The sequence below is a fragment of the Pundamilia nyererei genome, unplaced genomic scaffold, assembly GCF_000239375.1.
Source record: "Pundamilia nyererei isolate P.nyererei 1_Seehausen unplaced genomic scaffold, PunNye1.0 scaffold00122, whole genome shotgun sequence".
Taxonomy (NCBI): domain Eukaryota; kingdom Metazoa; phylum Chordata; class Actinopteri; order Cichliformes; family Cichlidae; genus Pundamilia; species Pundamilia nyererei.
This window is the reverse complement of record NW_005187523.1, coordinates 945,682-959,606: the sequence shown is the minus strand read 5'-3', so window position 1 is coordinate 959,606 and position 13,925 is coordinate 945,682. Positions and strand designations below refer to the sequence as shown.

Here is a 13,925-nt window from a genome sequence, read left to right as displayed (position 1 = left end):
TGTGTGTGTGTGTGTGTGTGTGTGTGTGTGTGTGTGTGTGTGTGTGTGTGTGTGTGTGTGTGTGTGTGTGTGTGTGTGTTATTCAGACAAATTTGAGGGTAACTGCAAGCTACAGAGTGGAAGCAATAACAGGAGACACAGCTGCTTCTTTTTCCTATCACCACCACACCAGGCACATAACACAAGAAGGTAACAAAACATGTAACTTAGATCCTTTCCCCTACAGTTTAAAATATAAAATTCAAGTGCAATGAAAGTTCCAAATACTAGTTACACCAGGTACATTTCTCTATAACGTAACAATCTGTTACTTGCAGGTAGTTTTATCTCATCTCAAAATTACAATGTAGATTTTGCAATTTGCCCAATTTAATCTTTCCCCAGTGGATAAAGCATCACTGGAGTGGAAGGATTTAGATGTCACCACTTTAACATTTCTGATTTAAGTGCACTGATTGTTTTCTCATCTCTGTCTTGTGCACGACAGGGCCAATAAAGAAATCCAGTTCAGGCTGTGCTCTGCGTGGGCACCTGTGTATGTCCACACGCTTGTTCGCAGATCATTTTTAAAACATCTGCGCGCCCCTCTGCAAGTTCCAAAATGTTCAGTATAAATATTAAAAAAGGACATAACAACACAGAAAGCAAATAGGAAGACTGTAGAATACAGTTGTTAGAGAATGTGCAAACAATGGGAAATGACTGTGAGAAAAGAAGAAACAGAGTTTGACCGATATATTGGGTAGCTGATGCTGGCCTTTTGTTAAGTGCTGCTGTGTAATAGCATGCGGATTCAGACTTTTAGATGACTTTAGAGTTTTTTAATGTGCATGTTTTAAACAACATGTTGATAAATTTGCTTTGTTTTTGAGTTGGATGAGAAGATGAGGTTTTGTTAAAGCTGCAGTAGGCAACATGTTTGCCTGTGTTGGTTATGTTCTCATAACCTTGTAGGATTTTGTATTTGAAGTAGTCTGACAGGGAATAACACCCTTGCACCTTCACAGGGTTCTGCATTCGGGCTTTAGTCTAACTCTTAGCGAGAGACGTACAGTTGCAAGTCTTTTTACGCCTGATCAGCTAGACTATAAAACAGTACAAAGATGGAAAAGGTCATGTTGTAAGCAGAATACAGTGGAGGAATGGATTACGGCTGGTTAGCCTAGCACTGACAGACTAGGAAAGACTAGTCGATAGACCGAGTCGTCTTTCTTCCACAAAGCTGCGCATAATATTTCAGTTTTTTGGCGGTGGGCATGGGGGTCTCCCGCAGATGAAACAAACTGACATGTGGGATGTACCATTACCTACAGGTTGGGACACTGCTGTTTCGCTGCACTTTATATACATTCTATAAAACATTCAGAGGAAGGAAATATTTGCCAGATGATTTTACTAAATTAGTAAATTACCATAGTTACTGTACTGTTTCTGCTGAAAAATATGTATTCATTGTTACTGCCAGATAAACCCTTACTCAGATAGCATGCCTGTGGTAATTAACAGTTCAGTGCAAAATCTCCAAATTTAAGAAAGAATATATCAATACAATATACAGTATAAAAATATAAATACTGGCCTTCAAAAACCTCTATCGGTCAAACCTTGTACAGAAAGCTCCATTGTTAGTGATGTCTTACGAGTTAGAAAGCTCAAATATACATGGATGAATAGACAGAGGCAGGGCAGAAGTGGGATGGGGGTTTGGGTTACATTTAGTTTGCTGGATTTGGAATGATGCAGGATGTCAGGGTTGTTGACCAGGACCGCAGACGGGCCTGTCTATTTGTATGGTCGTAGGAACCTGGAGACTTTGGAGCGCAGCAGCTTGATGAAAGAACGAGGGAACATCTCTTTGGACTCTGCTGCTGTGTACTTGAAATAGTTCTGGGGGTGAGCCAGCACATCAAATAGGGCTTTTATCAGCTTCTTGTCCTGTGGGGAGAATAAAGATACAAAGACTGTCAGCATACTGGACCCATCTTATGAGGTGATGACTTTTTTCTTTTACCTTATATGTTAGTGTGACCTTGGAACAAAGATCAGCTGGTAATATGATCACATTACATGCATACCTTGAGAATCTCCTGGTGATTCTCAGAGGCGTATAGCCTGCCATCCCGCACGATGTCTTCTATCAGCTGCTGGTAGTCCTCTGCAGCATAACAGGGTTAAATCAGTGGGTGAAAATACGCAACGCAGTGAAATAAAAAGCTGTAAGATTGTTTAAGGTTGGCTGTCGCTGAACTGCGATGAAGCTGACTCACCATCGTAGGTGACGTATGGAACTTGGAAGCCTTTGCCGCTGTTCCCCTCGTTGGACTTGAACTGGATCCAGAGCTTACGGGAGCGGGAGGTGAAGGCGATGGGTCGCTCGTAGGTCTGACACGTCTCGTAAGTGGTGATGGAGGTGGGGTGGGCTGAAGGCACAGCACACAGCACAGTTAGAATCTTCTAGAGCTTGTTTTTCTTGGAGCATGTGGAATGACCTAAAGCTCTAGAAAAAAAGCTGATCTTTAAATCGGTCCAGTCTGAAATGAATGATAAACAGTTCAGGTGTGACAGCATGACATACTGTGCCACTGGACACATGTGCATGTCATGGCAGCGTCATTAAAGTCACTGTTCACAGGTAAGCATTTAGGAAAGAACCACAGTGCCATATACTTTCTTACAGGCACTGCCAACCCTACCACTGTGCAACAAACACAAGCAGGCACACTTTTGCATCTTCATTTAAAGAAACGTGAAGTCAGCGAGTTCATCAGTTCTGTACACTCATATTTCTGTTTACCGCTCTTCCTCATGACCAGCACGTCTCCACATTCATCCTCAATGGGGAGGAAAATCTCTGGCACCACAATGAGGATGCGTCTCTTGTGTGGTGGATTTATCATCCACACACAGTCCACGTTGGATGGGTAATCTCCAGGGTAGTTAGGAGACTCAATGTAGCCTGTGTACTCTCCCAGCTCCCCTCCGCACACCTGGTCTAAGGACAAAATTGTAGAAACCCTTTGGAGTATTTCAACCAATGCCAACAATATTGTGATATACTTCTCATTATCAACCACAATGGGTAATAGTGGGCAGCTTTACTTTTGCACTGGGAGACGTTGGTAGCACCATCGAAGTCGGTGGTGGTGTTGCCCGGGCAGGTGATGCAGTAGTTCTGGCTGGATTCTGACTGGTAGGTGCCTGCTGGGCACCGGATGCAGCGGTGGGTACTGGAGTTGTAGTAATGCCCGGGAGCACAGTGCACTGAGGAAAGGTAAGGGGTAAGTGTGCACACAGTACAACTCTATTAAAGAGCAGACACACCAAGAAAACACTGAACCGCACACTCACTAAACAAAATCAGTTTGCACCAAGTTCCATCTCAACACATCTGAGCACTACTTTATGGCCCCTTAGTCATGTGGCTTTATTAACCCATTAAAGTGGCAGCATTGTGTCATTCAGACAATGCGCTCCTTTATGATAGTGTTTATCACAGATTCGATCAAACGTAACCAAACATTAAGAGAACGAGCCACAGTAATCAGTGTGAATCAGCTAAACACATCATTAATATTCTCATTTGCTAGCATCGGGAAATTTTCCAGATATTTTGTCTTAAACACAAGAAGTTCAGCATAAGTCTTATTAAAAGGAAACAAACAAACAAAATAGTGGTTTTCATCCTCTAGAGCAGCGGTCCCCAACCCCCGGGCCTCGGACCGGTCCCGGTCCGTGAGTCGTTTGGTACCGGGCCGCGAGAGTTGAGGCTCAGGTGTGAAATTTATGGTTTTCAGGGTTTTTATCGGTTTCCAGCGTTATTTTGTTATCGTTTGTATCGTTAACTCGGTTTTCCTGGGTCTTTCCACGTGTGTTATGAATAAATCTTCTTTTTTTCGGTACCGGTACTAGTTTTATTTTGTTGTATTTATCCGCGACACCTTAAGGGCCGGTCCGTGAAAATATTGTCGGGCATAAACCGGTCCGTGGCGCAAAACCTGAATACATGACAACAACCAACAATCTCTCCACACATCTAACAATAAGACAGCCATCAAACCAGCGGCAGCTGGCCGCAGGGTTTAGGACAGTGGCTGAAGCACAAAGAAGTTTGGTAAAGTCGTGAAACAAGACTTTGATCAAATGTTTCTGGCACACTGTCAGGGAACTCCGTCCTTACTGGTCGCCTCTGGCACTTCTATTTTAATTGTGTTGTTTATTGTTGTGTATTATATGAACTGAACTTGCACTATAAAAGCAATTCTGACAAGTATCTTCAAAATAAACCACAAAAAGAACAAAAGACACACCTCTGGCCTCACAGTCCCTGAAGGACACAGATCCTTCATACTTGGTCATGAGGCCTCCTCCACAGGGGAAGCACAGGACACGGCCTGGTTCTGGCTGGTAGAAGCCCAGCGCGCAGGGCTGGCATGGGCGGAACCCATCATCAGAAAAGTGACCGACTGGACACTGACCTGAGGGGATGATAGAGGAGAAACTTTCTTTTTGGTTTTCATTTCTTCTTTCTACAACATTAATATTAATATCCAGATTTTCATTATAAAATGGAAACAATCTCAGTATTAGTGAGGAAAAAATGGGATAGGGAATTACCTCCACACTGGGATACATTCTTGGCACCAGCGATTCCCTGTCCTTCAGTACTGGGACATGGCTCACAGGAAAGTTGTCCCACTGTGTCCTGGTATGTACCAGGTGGACACTGGACACACTGCTCTTGCTCCCCACTATAAAATGTCCCCACACCACAGCTCACTGAGAAGAAATACACAAGTTAGATCGATAGGTCCTGATGAAACAGTAACACCCAGTCAACTCTTTCAGCTGCAAACATACCACACTTTCCATCTCTGAGGACTTGTCCTGTGCTGCAGGTCTCAGCACCCTCTGCCGCCTTAGGAGGCTTCTGGGCCACTTCATATTCGGTCCCAGAGAACTGGATGTAGAACTGCTGTTTGGTGATGGACTTTCTGAGTGTCCTCATGGCGCTCTGCAGCCTCTGCTTCATTCTCTCCCGCACACAGTCCACGTTACACGACTCTGAGGAAACAACATTCAGACCACATTTGTCCATTTTTAATGTCCGGGTATAAATTTCGATCATAAATATTTGATTTCTCTGTAGATTTAATGTTTTTGTGTCGATTGTATTTAAAGCAGAGTTAAGAAGGATCACCACACCTGAGGCATCTTCCTCCTTCATCTCCATCTCAAACTCAGCGGTAATGTGTGAAACCTCCTTTGAAGGAGATTTGCGTCCTCGCCGGCGCTTCTTAGATGAGTCACACTTGAGGTTGACAAACGTTACCTGGCAGTCATCGGTGCAGGGGAACTGGCCTCCTTTCAGGCAACCAAAAACAGTGAAGAAGATCAAATTTAGAGTGGGCTATAAACGCCAGTATAATATCAGTGCCAGATGCTGCTGTTTAAATATGACAGTTCATTACCTTGGATGTTCTGCTTGGATACGTCTCGGTGTTTCTCCTTGTTGCGGGGCTTCAGGTGACACTTGGCATCTTTGATCTTAAACCTGGCCTTCTGCTTGATGGGTGGTGCCAACGTGTCTATTCATACAGAACAACATAAGCTGTTACCTCAAGATCACTTTACAAATCAACTCTTTATTTGATCATTTATAGGACGCTACAGCCATCACATAACTGCTCATTTGCTATTTGTTGCACATTTGTTGTGTGTATAATCTCAGTTGCTTGTTTGTGGTCTGGTTAAGTGTGTGAACAAACTCAGAGTGAAAAAGAGGCAAGTGAAGAACTTGCTCAGTGCATCATGGGAAGCCCCCAGCAGTTTACTGCAGCATTTAATTAGAGCCATTTCCTTATATTTGGTAACTCATAACATATCCTGTTCTTTCATTTTGTTACTCTCTGCCTCCCGCTCTACTTTTGGAAACTTTAGTCACCAGTAAACCTGCAGAGTAAACTCCTCTGTTAGTATAATACACTGAGATATGACAGGACCTGATCATTCAAGATTTTAAGCTAAATTCCAAATTCAACAGGAAGGTCAATGAAGAGACAAAAACATAACAGAAATGTGGTCTCAGGCCAGTTAGTAATCTTGCATGTAGTTGTAAATTATGCTTATTTATGGATGGATTATTATGTATTTATGGATGGATGTTGTATTTTCAGTATGTACCAGCTACTGCCTCCTAACTACCTGCAATTAAGATAAGTGCTAAAATAATAAATGCTACCAGAATTTAATGAGTAATTTGTGTAAAAACAATTTGGAGACGAAGCAAATCCAGAATAATATTTTGTAGAGTCAGTACATGTGCAGGGAGCATAGAATCCCATCACTGATCTGCACCTACTGTGTCCCATTATGTTTACTGTACCGGCACAGGCGGGTAAAGCCGTGGTGACGTTCCTCTTCTGAGGAGGTTTACCAGGCTGGACGGGCACTCCGCAGCTCAGTGTGTAGCTGTTCTCTGAGTCTGTGAGAAACAACAACGCAGAACAGGATTAAGTGACCAAAGAAAACCAAAACCTGATGATGAGAACAGGTTAGGACTCCCGTTGTATGTTTCATAGGATGGCCAAAGGCACAGTTGTCAGCATTATTAAAACAAGTTTGGTAGATGTTTAGTGGTATAAACAAAAATGTGACCTTTGATTGTGAAATGAAGACCCAGATGAAAGATCTATGAGCCATGCTTTTCTCTGTTAATACACGTAGAGACAAAGATGCATTTGGACGGGGAAGTGAGGGATTAAAAAAGAGCCCGGGCTCCTTTCAGCCACAGGAATTTACATGGCTCATTCCTCCTTAAATTAAGATGTACTCATAAAAGACACAAAAACAAATATTTCACTTCATGCCTGAGAGCGATCCATCATTCTCACACAATAGCTGCCAAGTAAAACGAAGGGACAGCCATGCTGTGGAAAAATTGGCATGATCAAAGAATGCAATCGATTTACAGATGTGTGTTAAGTACTATTGCAGGAGGAGAGGCTGGGGTGCCAGCAAAGAGGAAGGATGGGTGAAGCCAACAAAACCTCTCAGAGTGAAAAACACATCAGTCTGAGCACAGAGGCCCCTGAAGAATCCACAAATATGGCACTAAAGAGCACAAGCTTCATCAAGAGGGGAATGGCACAGACAGACCACCAGAGGGCAGCAACACATGCTGCACCAGAGCAGCACAAAGGACTGTTTCCAATATACAGCTACAGAGACAGAATAAAAAACCATCGATGGCAATCAACATGTTAATGTAGAGATTTTACTGTTGTGCTATATAAATAAAACTCTATTGAATTACTGTTAATTAATCTTTAGTTTTTAGGATTAGTTATAGATTAGATTAACAATTAATCATTTTGAAGCTACAAATGAAGCTGACAGCAGGTTAACAATTGCTCTCTCCTTCCTGTCTGACTTTCTGCAAACTTGTTTGTGATCCTTCCTGTTTTTAATACATATTCAGTGCAGGTTTGCTTTGGGTTTTCTTCATTTTTTCAATCAGTTTCTTTACAGATTTACAGATTCCAGATTCCAATTACACATTTATTTGCACCAAACAACCATTTAATGGACTGAAAAAAAATGAAGGCATGAATATAAGTTGTGTCAGCATTAAACATTTGTGGTCGACAGATGAAAAGGAAAACCCGAAAAACCAAGCTCCTACATATAGAACACGTCCTCTTACGAATCTGAACATCACGGCCCCAAAAGTTCACTGACAAAAATAGAAAAATATATGATTAATAGGAAGCACTGTTCTGCCATGAGACGCCAACATGAGTGTGTTTGTGCACACCTGCTAGGAAGAGGGCATTGGAGGGGCAGGACAGTGAGCAGACCTCAGCTCCTCCGCTCTTGATGCAGGTTAGCTGGGCTCGCGGTGCTGGCTTCCCATTGGGCAGACATTTCACTCCCTCTGAGGAGTACAGAGTCATATCACTTCTGTTGTGTGATCTGTCCACCGTGCCTCGCACATTCACAAATGTACACACAGGTGTGTGTGGGCTGGTGCTTACCGATGCAATCTTTCTTGTTCCAGTGGAGTTTCTGTCCGGGTGGACACACACACTCGTAGCTGCCCTGGGTGTTTATGCAGCCGTACTCACAGCTGCCGTTGTTGATGCTGCACTCATCGATATCTAAGACAAAGACAGGATTACAGCACGTGCGTTGGCATTTCACTTTTCAGCTTTCACGTCTAATGGATTTTATGCACCGCGAAGGAGAGGCGATTTGTACAGGGTGTATCCCACCTCCCACCCTATAATAGCTGGGATGGGCTCCAGGCAAGCGCCCCACCCACACCCCCTCACTCCCAGCACAACTCTTAACTGGATAAACACTTAGGAAAATTGATGGATTGAGTTATGCAACACTCGTAGTGCTCTTTGAGGAAAGGTTGCAGATGAATACGGATTAAAGGTCATTTTAGTATGGAAAAAAAAAAACTAGTATCCATAACTCGAAATTTCGAGTTACTATCTCGAAATTTCGAGAAATATAACTCGAAATTTCGAGTTACATTTCTCAAAATTTCGAGTTAGCTCTGCCAATCAAAAATATACGTGAATGAGGTCGCTTTCTTGTTACCCGGAAGCATATGGCGCAGCACTCAAAAACGGATCCCAACAAATTAAAGTATGTTTGCTGATAGTAACACCATGTGATTCAGCTAATAACACAGGGATTTCATCATTTGTGAAGCCAGGCTGAAAACACTCAGCAATCTGTGCATTCACGACTGGATGTAATACCGGTAGCTTAGCTGTAGCATTTGTAGCTGAGGGCTTCAGCTTCCGGGTAACATGGAAATGACGTCATTCACGTAGATTACTGATTGGCAGCGCTAACTCGAAATTTCGAGTTGCTTTTCTCAAAATTTTGAGTTAATATGTCGAAATTTCGAGAAAATAACTCGAAATTTTGAGTTATGGATCCTTTTTTTTTTTTTAGTGGCGGAAACGGGCTTCCATATTTTAGACTCTGTCTATTGTTTCAGGTTAATTTAGCAGCAGTTATACATGGACTTCATCCTGGAGCTTCATTCTGTGTTCTTTGGGTTTTTTAAATCTCTCCCTCTTATTATTTATATTTGAGGGTATTATTGGACAGGCCCTGCTGGCGACCTGTCCAGGGTGTACCCGCCTCTCGCCCTATGACAGCTGGGATAGGCTCCAGCGCCCCCCGCGACCCTGAAAAGGACAAGCGGAAGCCAATGGATGGATGGATGGTATTATTGGACATCATGCAGTGGAAATGAAAGGAGAGAGAAATAAGGTAGAGACCAGCCATGTACCAGCACCCTAGGATTAACGGCCCTAGAAGACACTAAACTCCGCCCACAGAGTACAATTTACTTACAAAGTTCTCCTTTCCAAATCACATATCAACCCGAAGTCTTGACTAAGTTTTACATTTCTCAAGGACTCTTTGTCCATTTTACAAGTCTTTTCATTGCCTCAAACTGTAGAGAATCTAGCCTCTCTCCCTACTGTACATGCGTAACTGCCTCTTAGGTACATGTGATATCTAAAGCTGCTAAAGGTGAAAACATCTGCCTTCAGAACACCAAAGCGCTTCAGTGTTGTCACTATTTTTTCCTGCTTTCACTTGAGTGTTATTAGCTTACTTCTGTGCTTAGATGTTTCCTGTGTCTTTAGTTCTCAGAAGCTTCTTGGATGAGGTGAAACGTCTTCAAGAACCTTTTCTATCCAGGCTCCTTGGACAGATTATATATTGCTATCTTTTCAAAAATTAAATGACCTTTTTCCATTGCTGTGTGATTCAGTTCATGCCCTTTACAGGTGATACCAGCAGAGTACATGCATCGTCATGACCTTCAGTATATAAGACACAGCCCTTACACAGCAGGCTGGATTTCCTGTGTGTCTTGATGCCTTTCTAGCACACACAGCATTGTGTTTTTAGCCTTCTGTCAGATTAGAGCTATTGTGTCACGCGTTAGGGAGCCTCTGCACCCACGGCCCTGCCAGTACTTTACCAGCTGTACTTCCTTTGACGAGCATTAGTACTGGTCAAAGGAAGTACTAAGCACTGCACACTGAGATCACCCCATAGAGCCTGTCATCTTTGACCATCACAACAAGTAAACACATCATACTGAAGAGCTCACTGCACATCTTGGCAAATGGCCCTGTTACAGATTATTTATGCTACTCACTTCTGCTGTCATTGTTTTGATGTTGGGGGATTTCTGTAATTTCCAATGAAATGTGATTTGTCTAACTCACAAATGGACTTCATTCATAGGTCTTGTTCTCTTGTTGCTTTTTCTTCTTCTCTCAGCTGCTCCCTTTAGGGGTCGCCACAGCAGATCATCCCTAACATATCCTCCTTCACTGCATCCATGCATCTGTGCCTCCCAGCTCTATATTAAACACCCTTTGCCCAATATATCTACACCATCTCAGCCTGGCCTAGTTTCCCCTCTGATATCCTCATTTCCAGTCTTGTCCATTGTGGTCACTCCAGCTCCGTCAACTGTGCCACCTCCAACTCTACCTGCTGTCTCTATGTTTCCTTTTCTTCGCACCTTTACACAAACGAACAGATCCTATCGATTGTGTAAGACTAGATAAAAACTGTGTTAAAAAGTCAGTTTCATCATCTTGTTGTGTTTCATGTATTCTTCTCTTTCTCTGGGAAATAAATCTGAGCTGACACTCACCTCCACAGTGAGTCAGGCCGTACAGGATGTATCCTTTGTTGCACAAGCACTCAAAGCTGCCAGGGTAGTTGATGCATGTGTGATCACAGGTTCTCTCAAAGGAGCACTCATCAATGTCTGAGAAAGACCGAAAAGACACAACAGGTGAGGAGGAAATGAGTCAAAGTAATACTACAGTGTAATAATACAGAATGTCTTCATTCACTCATTTCCCCATCCATCTGGGCATGCGTTCTTTGAGCCAGCATCCACCCCTCTGGCATACATGGGAGGGTCTTACCAGATCCATCAGCTGTCGGGCATTGCTCTCTCATCCTCCCCCTTTACATCAGTCTATGTTGGCCTTGTGTTTGTTTTTGTTAGTTTATGTTTAATCAGTTCTTTTTAATTTAAGTCTGTCTCTTGTGTCGACTCCCTTCTAGATAATACTAACTGTTAGTCCCATGATTGGTCACTATAATATGCCTTCATACACACTTCTCATAAAAAATGATGTGCCCTTAAATGACCCTAAATTTGTAGCATGGTGTCCTTTATTTTGGATATTCATTCAAAGGGTAAAGACTAAAAGCATTGTTCTGTCGGCTGCTTTCATACTGACCTAAGCTTATCTAATGAGTTGGCGGTCTGTGTTGTTAAATACAGTTTATACAATGTTGACTTTGTACATTATGGTCCGATTAGGGTAAGTCAGGGTGTATTATAGGGTTTGGGTTTGACAAGGTGCTACTATGTAAGTGTGCCTGGTGTCTTTGGGTTCCCGGTCATATCTACCCCTCCCTCTCATCAATATTAGACAATATTCATTTTGTTTCCTGTCACGGGGCTACTAGAACATGAGATTCACAAAGGATAGTGACAAATGTTCAGTCAATTCAGGAGAAGAATGACTGCGATTGTTCAAATCCAAAACAAATTTGTATTCTGATGACAAATATTTCAGGGTATTAAGTATTTCCACTTCAAAAGTTTCACAAAAGTCTGCTGGTGCATCTCTGGACAGGTTCAGTCAAATAGATCTAAGAGAATACAAAGGCTCTCCTGCTGCATAGAAGTAAAGGTCAGTGGAATGAGTAGATTATCAACAATCTGATGGTAAAGACTCATTTCAGGGTGCTCACCAAGTACTGAAGAGGCCATGTCATTAATGTGCACGTTAGAGTAAACAGATTCAAGCGTCCCACACTAAACTAGGACAAGACTTATTCTAATAAAGCTTCCCGGGAATGAAGCTGAGGCACATTCACTGTTGCATCAGTGTGAATATGTGTGCACGAGTGCCTGCTACACTGCCTGCGTATGTGTTTTTGTGTACTTCTCCTGCGCCAAATATTATTAACCTAGCAGGAATGGAGGGCAGCTTTTTAGGCTCACCTGGTTTATTTCAGGCTTTTCTGTGGGGCTTTAAAGAGGCTAAAAATACAACATGTTATAATGGAGGAAGTTTTTAAGGGCTGGACGTTGGCTCGGTAAATACTCCAGGCAAACGTCCATGTCAGGACGTAGGAATAGCTCGTCTGTTTAGAGTTTAAATAAACCGAGCTGGGAACACAGGAGCTGCATATAGTGATTTAGGATAGAATGAAGCAGCGCTGATGTCTGGAGCGTGATCGTTTTTTCAGTGAGATACACCCTTGGTGATGATGAGGTGTTTTGATAGCTATTTTAGATGTTTATTTAAGTGCTGGCAATATCCCGTCTTTATAAACAGTAAGAATGGAGGGAATCATTCGTGGAAACTAATGATACAGCTGTGGCAAACAACTAATCTTTCTGCTTAAGTTTCTCAGCTAGGTCTGGAAAATGCTCTACAGCTGGCATGTAGTGCATAACCAGAAGCTATTTTCTCTGGAATTACTCAGAAGCACAGAAGATGTTTACGAATGAAACAGTATATTTCATTTTAAGGTTATGTTGAGGCTGAACATGCTAGACGGGGCAGCTAATCGGAGCCACGAAACAGTGGCATAGGTGTGTCAGAAGTAGAGAGTGGTGCTGTGATGTGGCTGACGGGACTCAACACCACGCTATTAAACACTCCAAAAGCAATGCAGAGTTACTCCAACACGCCGCGTACACAGTTTTTCCATCCTGGGAATTTGAGGCTGAGGGCAGAAGTACCTCAAGGTTTAATTGTTAATAAAAAAATCATTTTGTGTCTGCCTGCCTCCTGTCTCACTTGCTGTGACTTGTAACCAGGAATCTGCCTTTGGTCATATAAGCATGAGCACTAAGGAGGCCTGTTGACTAGACGCCCAGCTGACGAAGCAGCTACACTGTTGCAACAAGCACATTCGTTACATTCTGAGAAACATTTAGATTTTATGGAAGTATTTGTATTTAACTTTCCACAGGTTCAGATGAGATAACAAAAGGCCAAAAGGTCCAGTAGCATGTTAACTTAGCACACTTAGCACAACTTTAGGAAGTGGAGGTAGTTCCAGTACACTGTATCTTTGCACTTGACGAGAGGTCAAAGTGACTTTATGATCTTTATATACAGTGCTGCACAATATCATTGCTCTCATTTCAGTTAAGCAACAGACTTTTTAGCCTGCCATTTATAATAAAACAACAGAAGAAGAAGCATCAGAAGCTACTTTCAGTTGTTGCCTTATTCACAAAGGTTTGATTTTACGCCAGATGCCCTTCCAGACTTTTTTCTTCTCACAGGATCAGACTGGTAAACAAATGCATAAGCCACTACTGCTAATATACTAATAGTAACATAATTTATTACAATAATTTTATTTACAAAAAGAACAGGAAATGATATATCCAGAATAATACTATAAATTATTTTGCAGTGATTTTCCTACCATGCTTCACTGTGTTCACTAATGCCACAGCACTTTGTCACAGCTGGTGATATACAAAAGTCAAACTGTGTCACTAGCAGGTGAGAGCGACTGACCTTGGCATGTCCTTTCATCTGTGAGAAGTTTGTGGCCTTTTTGGCAGCTGCACTCAAAGGAGCCCACAGTGTTTCGGCAGAAGTGGTCACAGCCTCCGTTATTCTCCTCGCATTCATCAATGTCTGGGCAGAAAAAATACAATGAAAAGAGAAAGGCAGCAAAACTTTGTGTCAGAACTGAACTTGTGATTTATGAAATGTGACTTGAGTCATAAAATTAGATGTAACATTATCTACACCTACTTTCAGTACCATTGGTATTAATTTAGAGTAGTTGTCAAACAGCTAACAGATCATCTGCAGAGG

General features: G+C 42.4%; 1 protein-coding gene across 2 annotated transcripts in view; it reads right to left on the bottom strand.

The window, feature by feature from the left end:
• Positions 1–35: 35 nt before the first annotated feature.
• Positions 36–13,925, bottom strand: part of scube1 (signal peptide, CUB domain, EGF-like 1) — a 115,564-nt gene continuing 101,674 nt past the window's right edge. For both annotated transcript variants that reach the window (XM_005742638.1, XM_005742639.1), the window contains 15 exons: positions 13,620–13,742; positions 10,706–10,822; positions 8,034–8,156; positions 7,814–7,933; positions 6,383–6,481; positions 5,469–5,585; positions 5,203–5,361; positions 4,858–5,061; positions 4,615–4,776; positions 4,308–4,475; positions 3,100–3,261; positions 2,795–2,992; positions 2,268–2,420; positions 2,076–2,155; positions 36–1,935 (listed from right to left, as the gene is read on the bottom strand). In XM_005742638.1, coding sequence (XP_005742695.1) covers positions 1,783–1,935; positions 2,076–2,155; positions 2,268–2,420; positions 2,795–2,992; positions 3,100–3,261; positions 4,308–4,475; positions 4,615–4,776; positions 4,858–5,061; positions 5,203–5,361; positions 5,469–5,585; positions 6,383–6,481; positions 7,814–7,933; positions 8,034–8,156; positions 10,706–10,822; positions 13,620–13,742 — 2,138 coding nt within the window. In that variant the 3' untranslated portion in view covers positions 36–1,782. The remainder of the gene's footprint in view (positions 1,936–2,075; positions 2,156–2,267; positions 2,421–2,794; positions 2,993–3,099; positions 3,262–4,307; positions 4,476–4,614; positions 4,777–4,857; positions 5,062–5,202; positions 5,362–5,468; positions 5,586–6,382; positions 6,482–7,813; positions 7,934–8,033; positions 8,157–10,705; positions 10,823–13,619; positions 13,743–13,925) is intronic.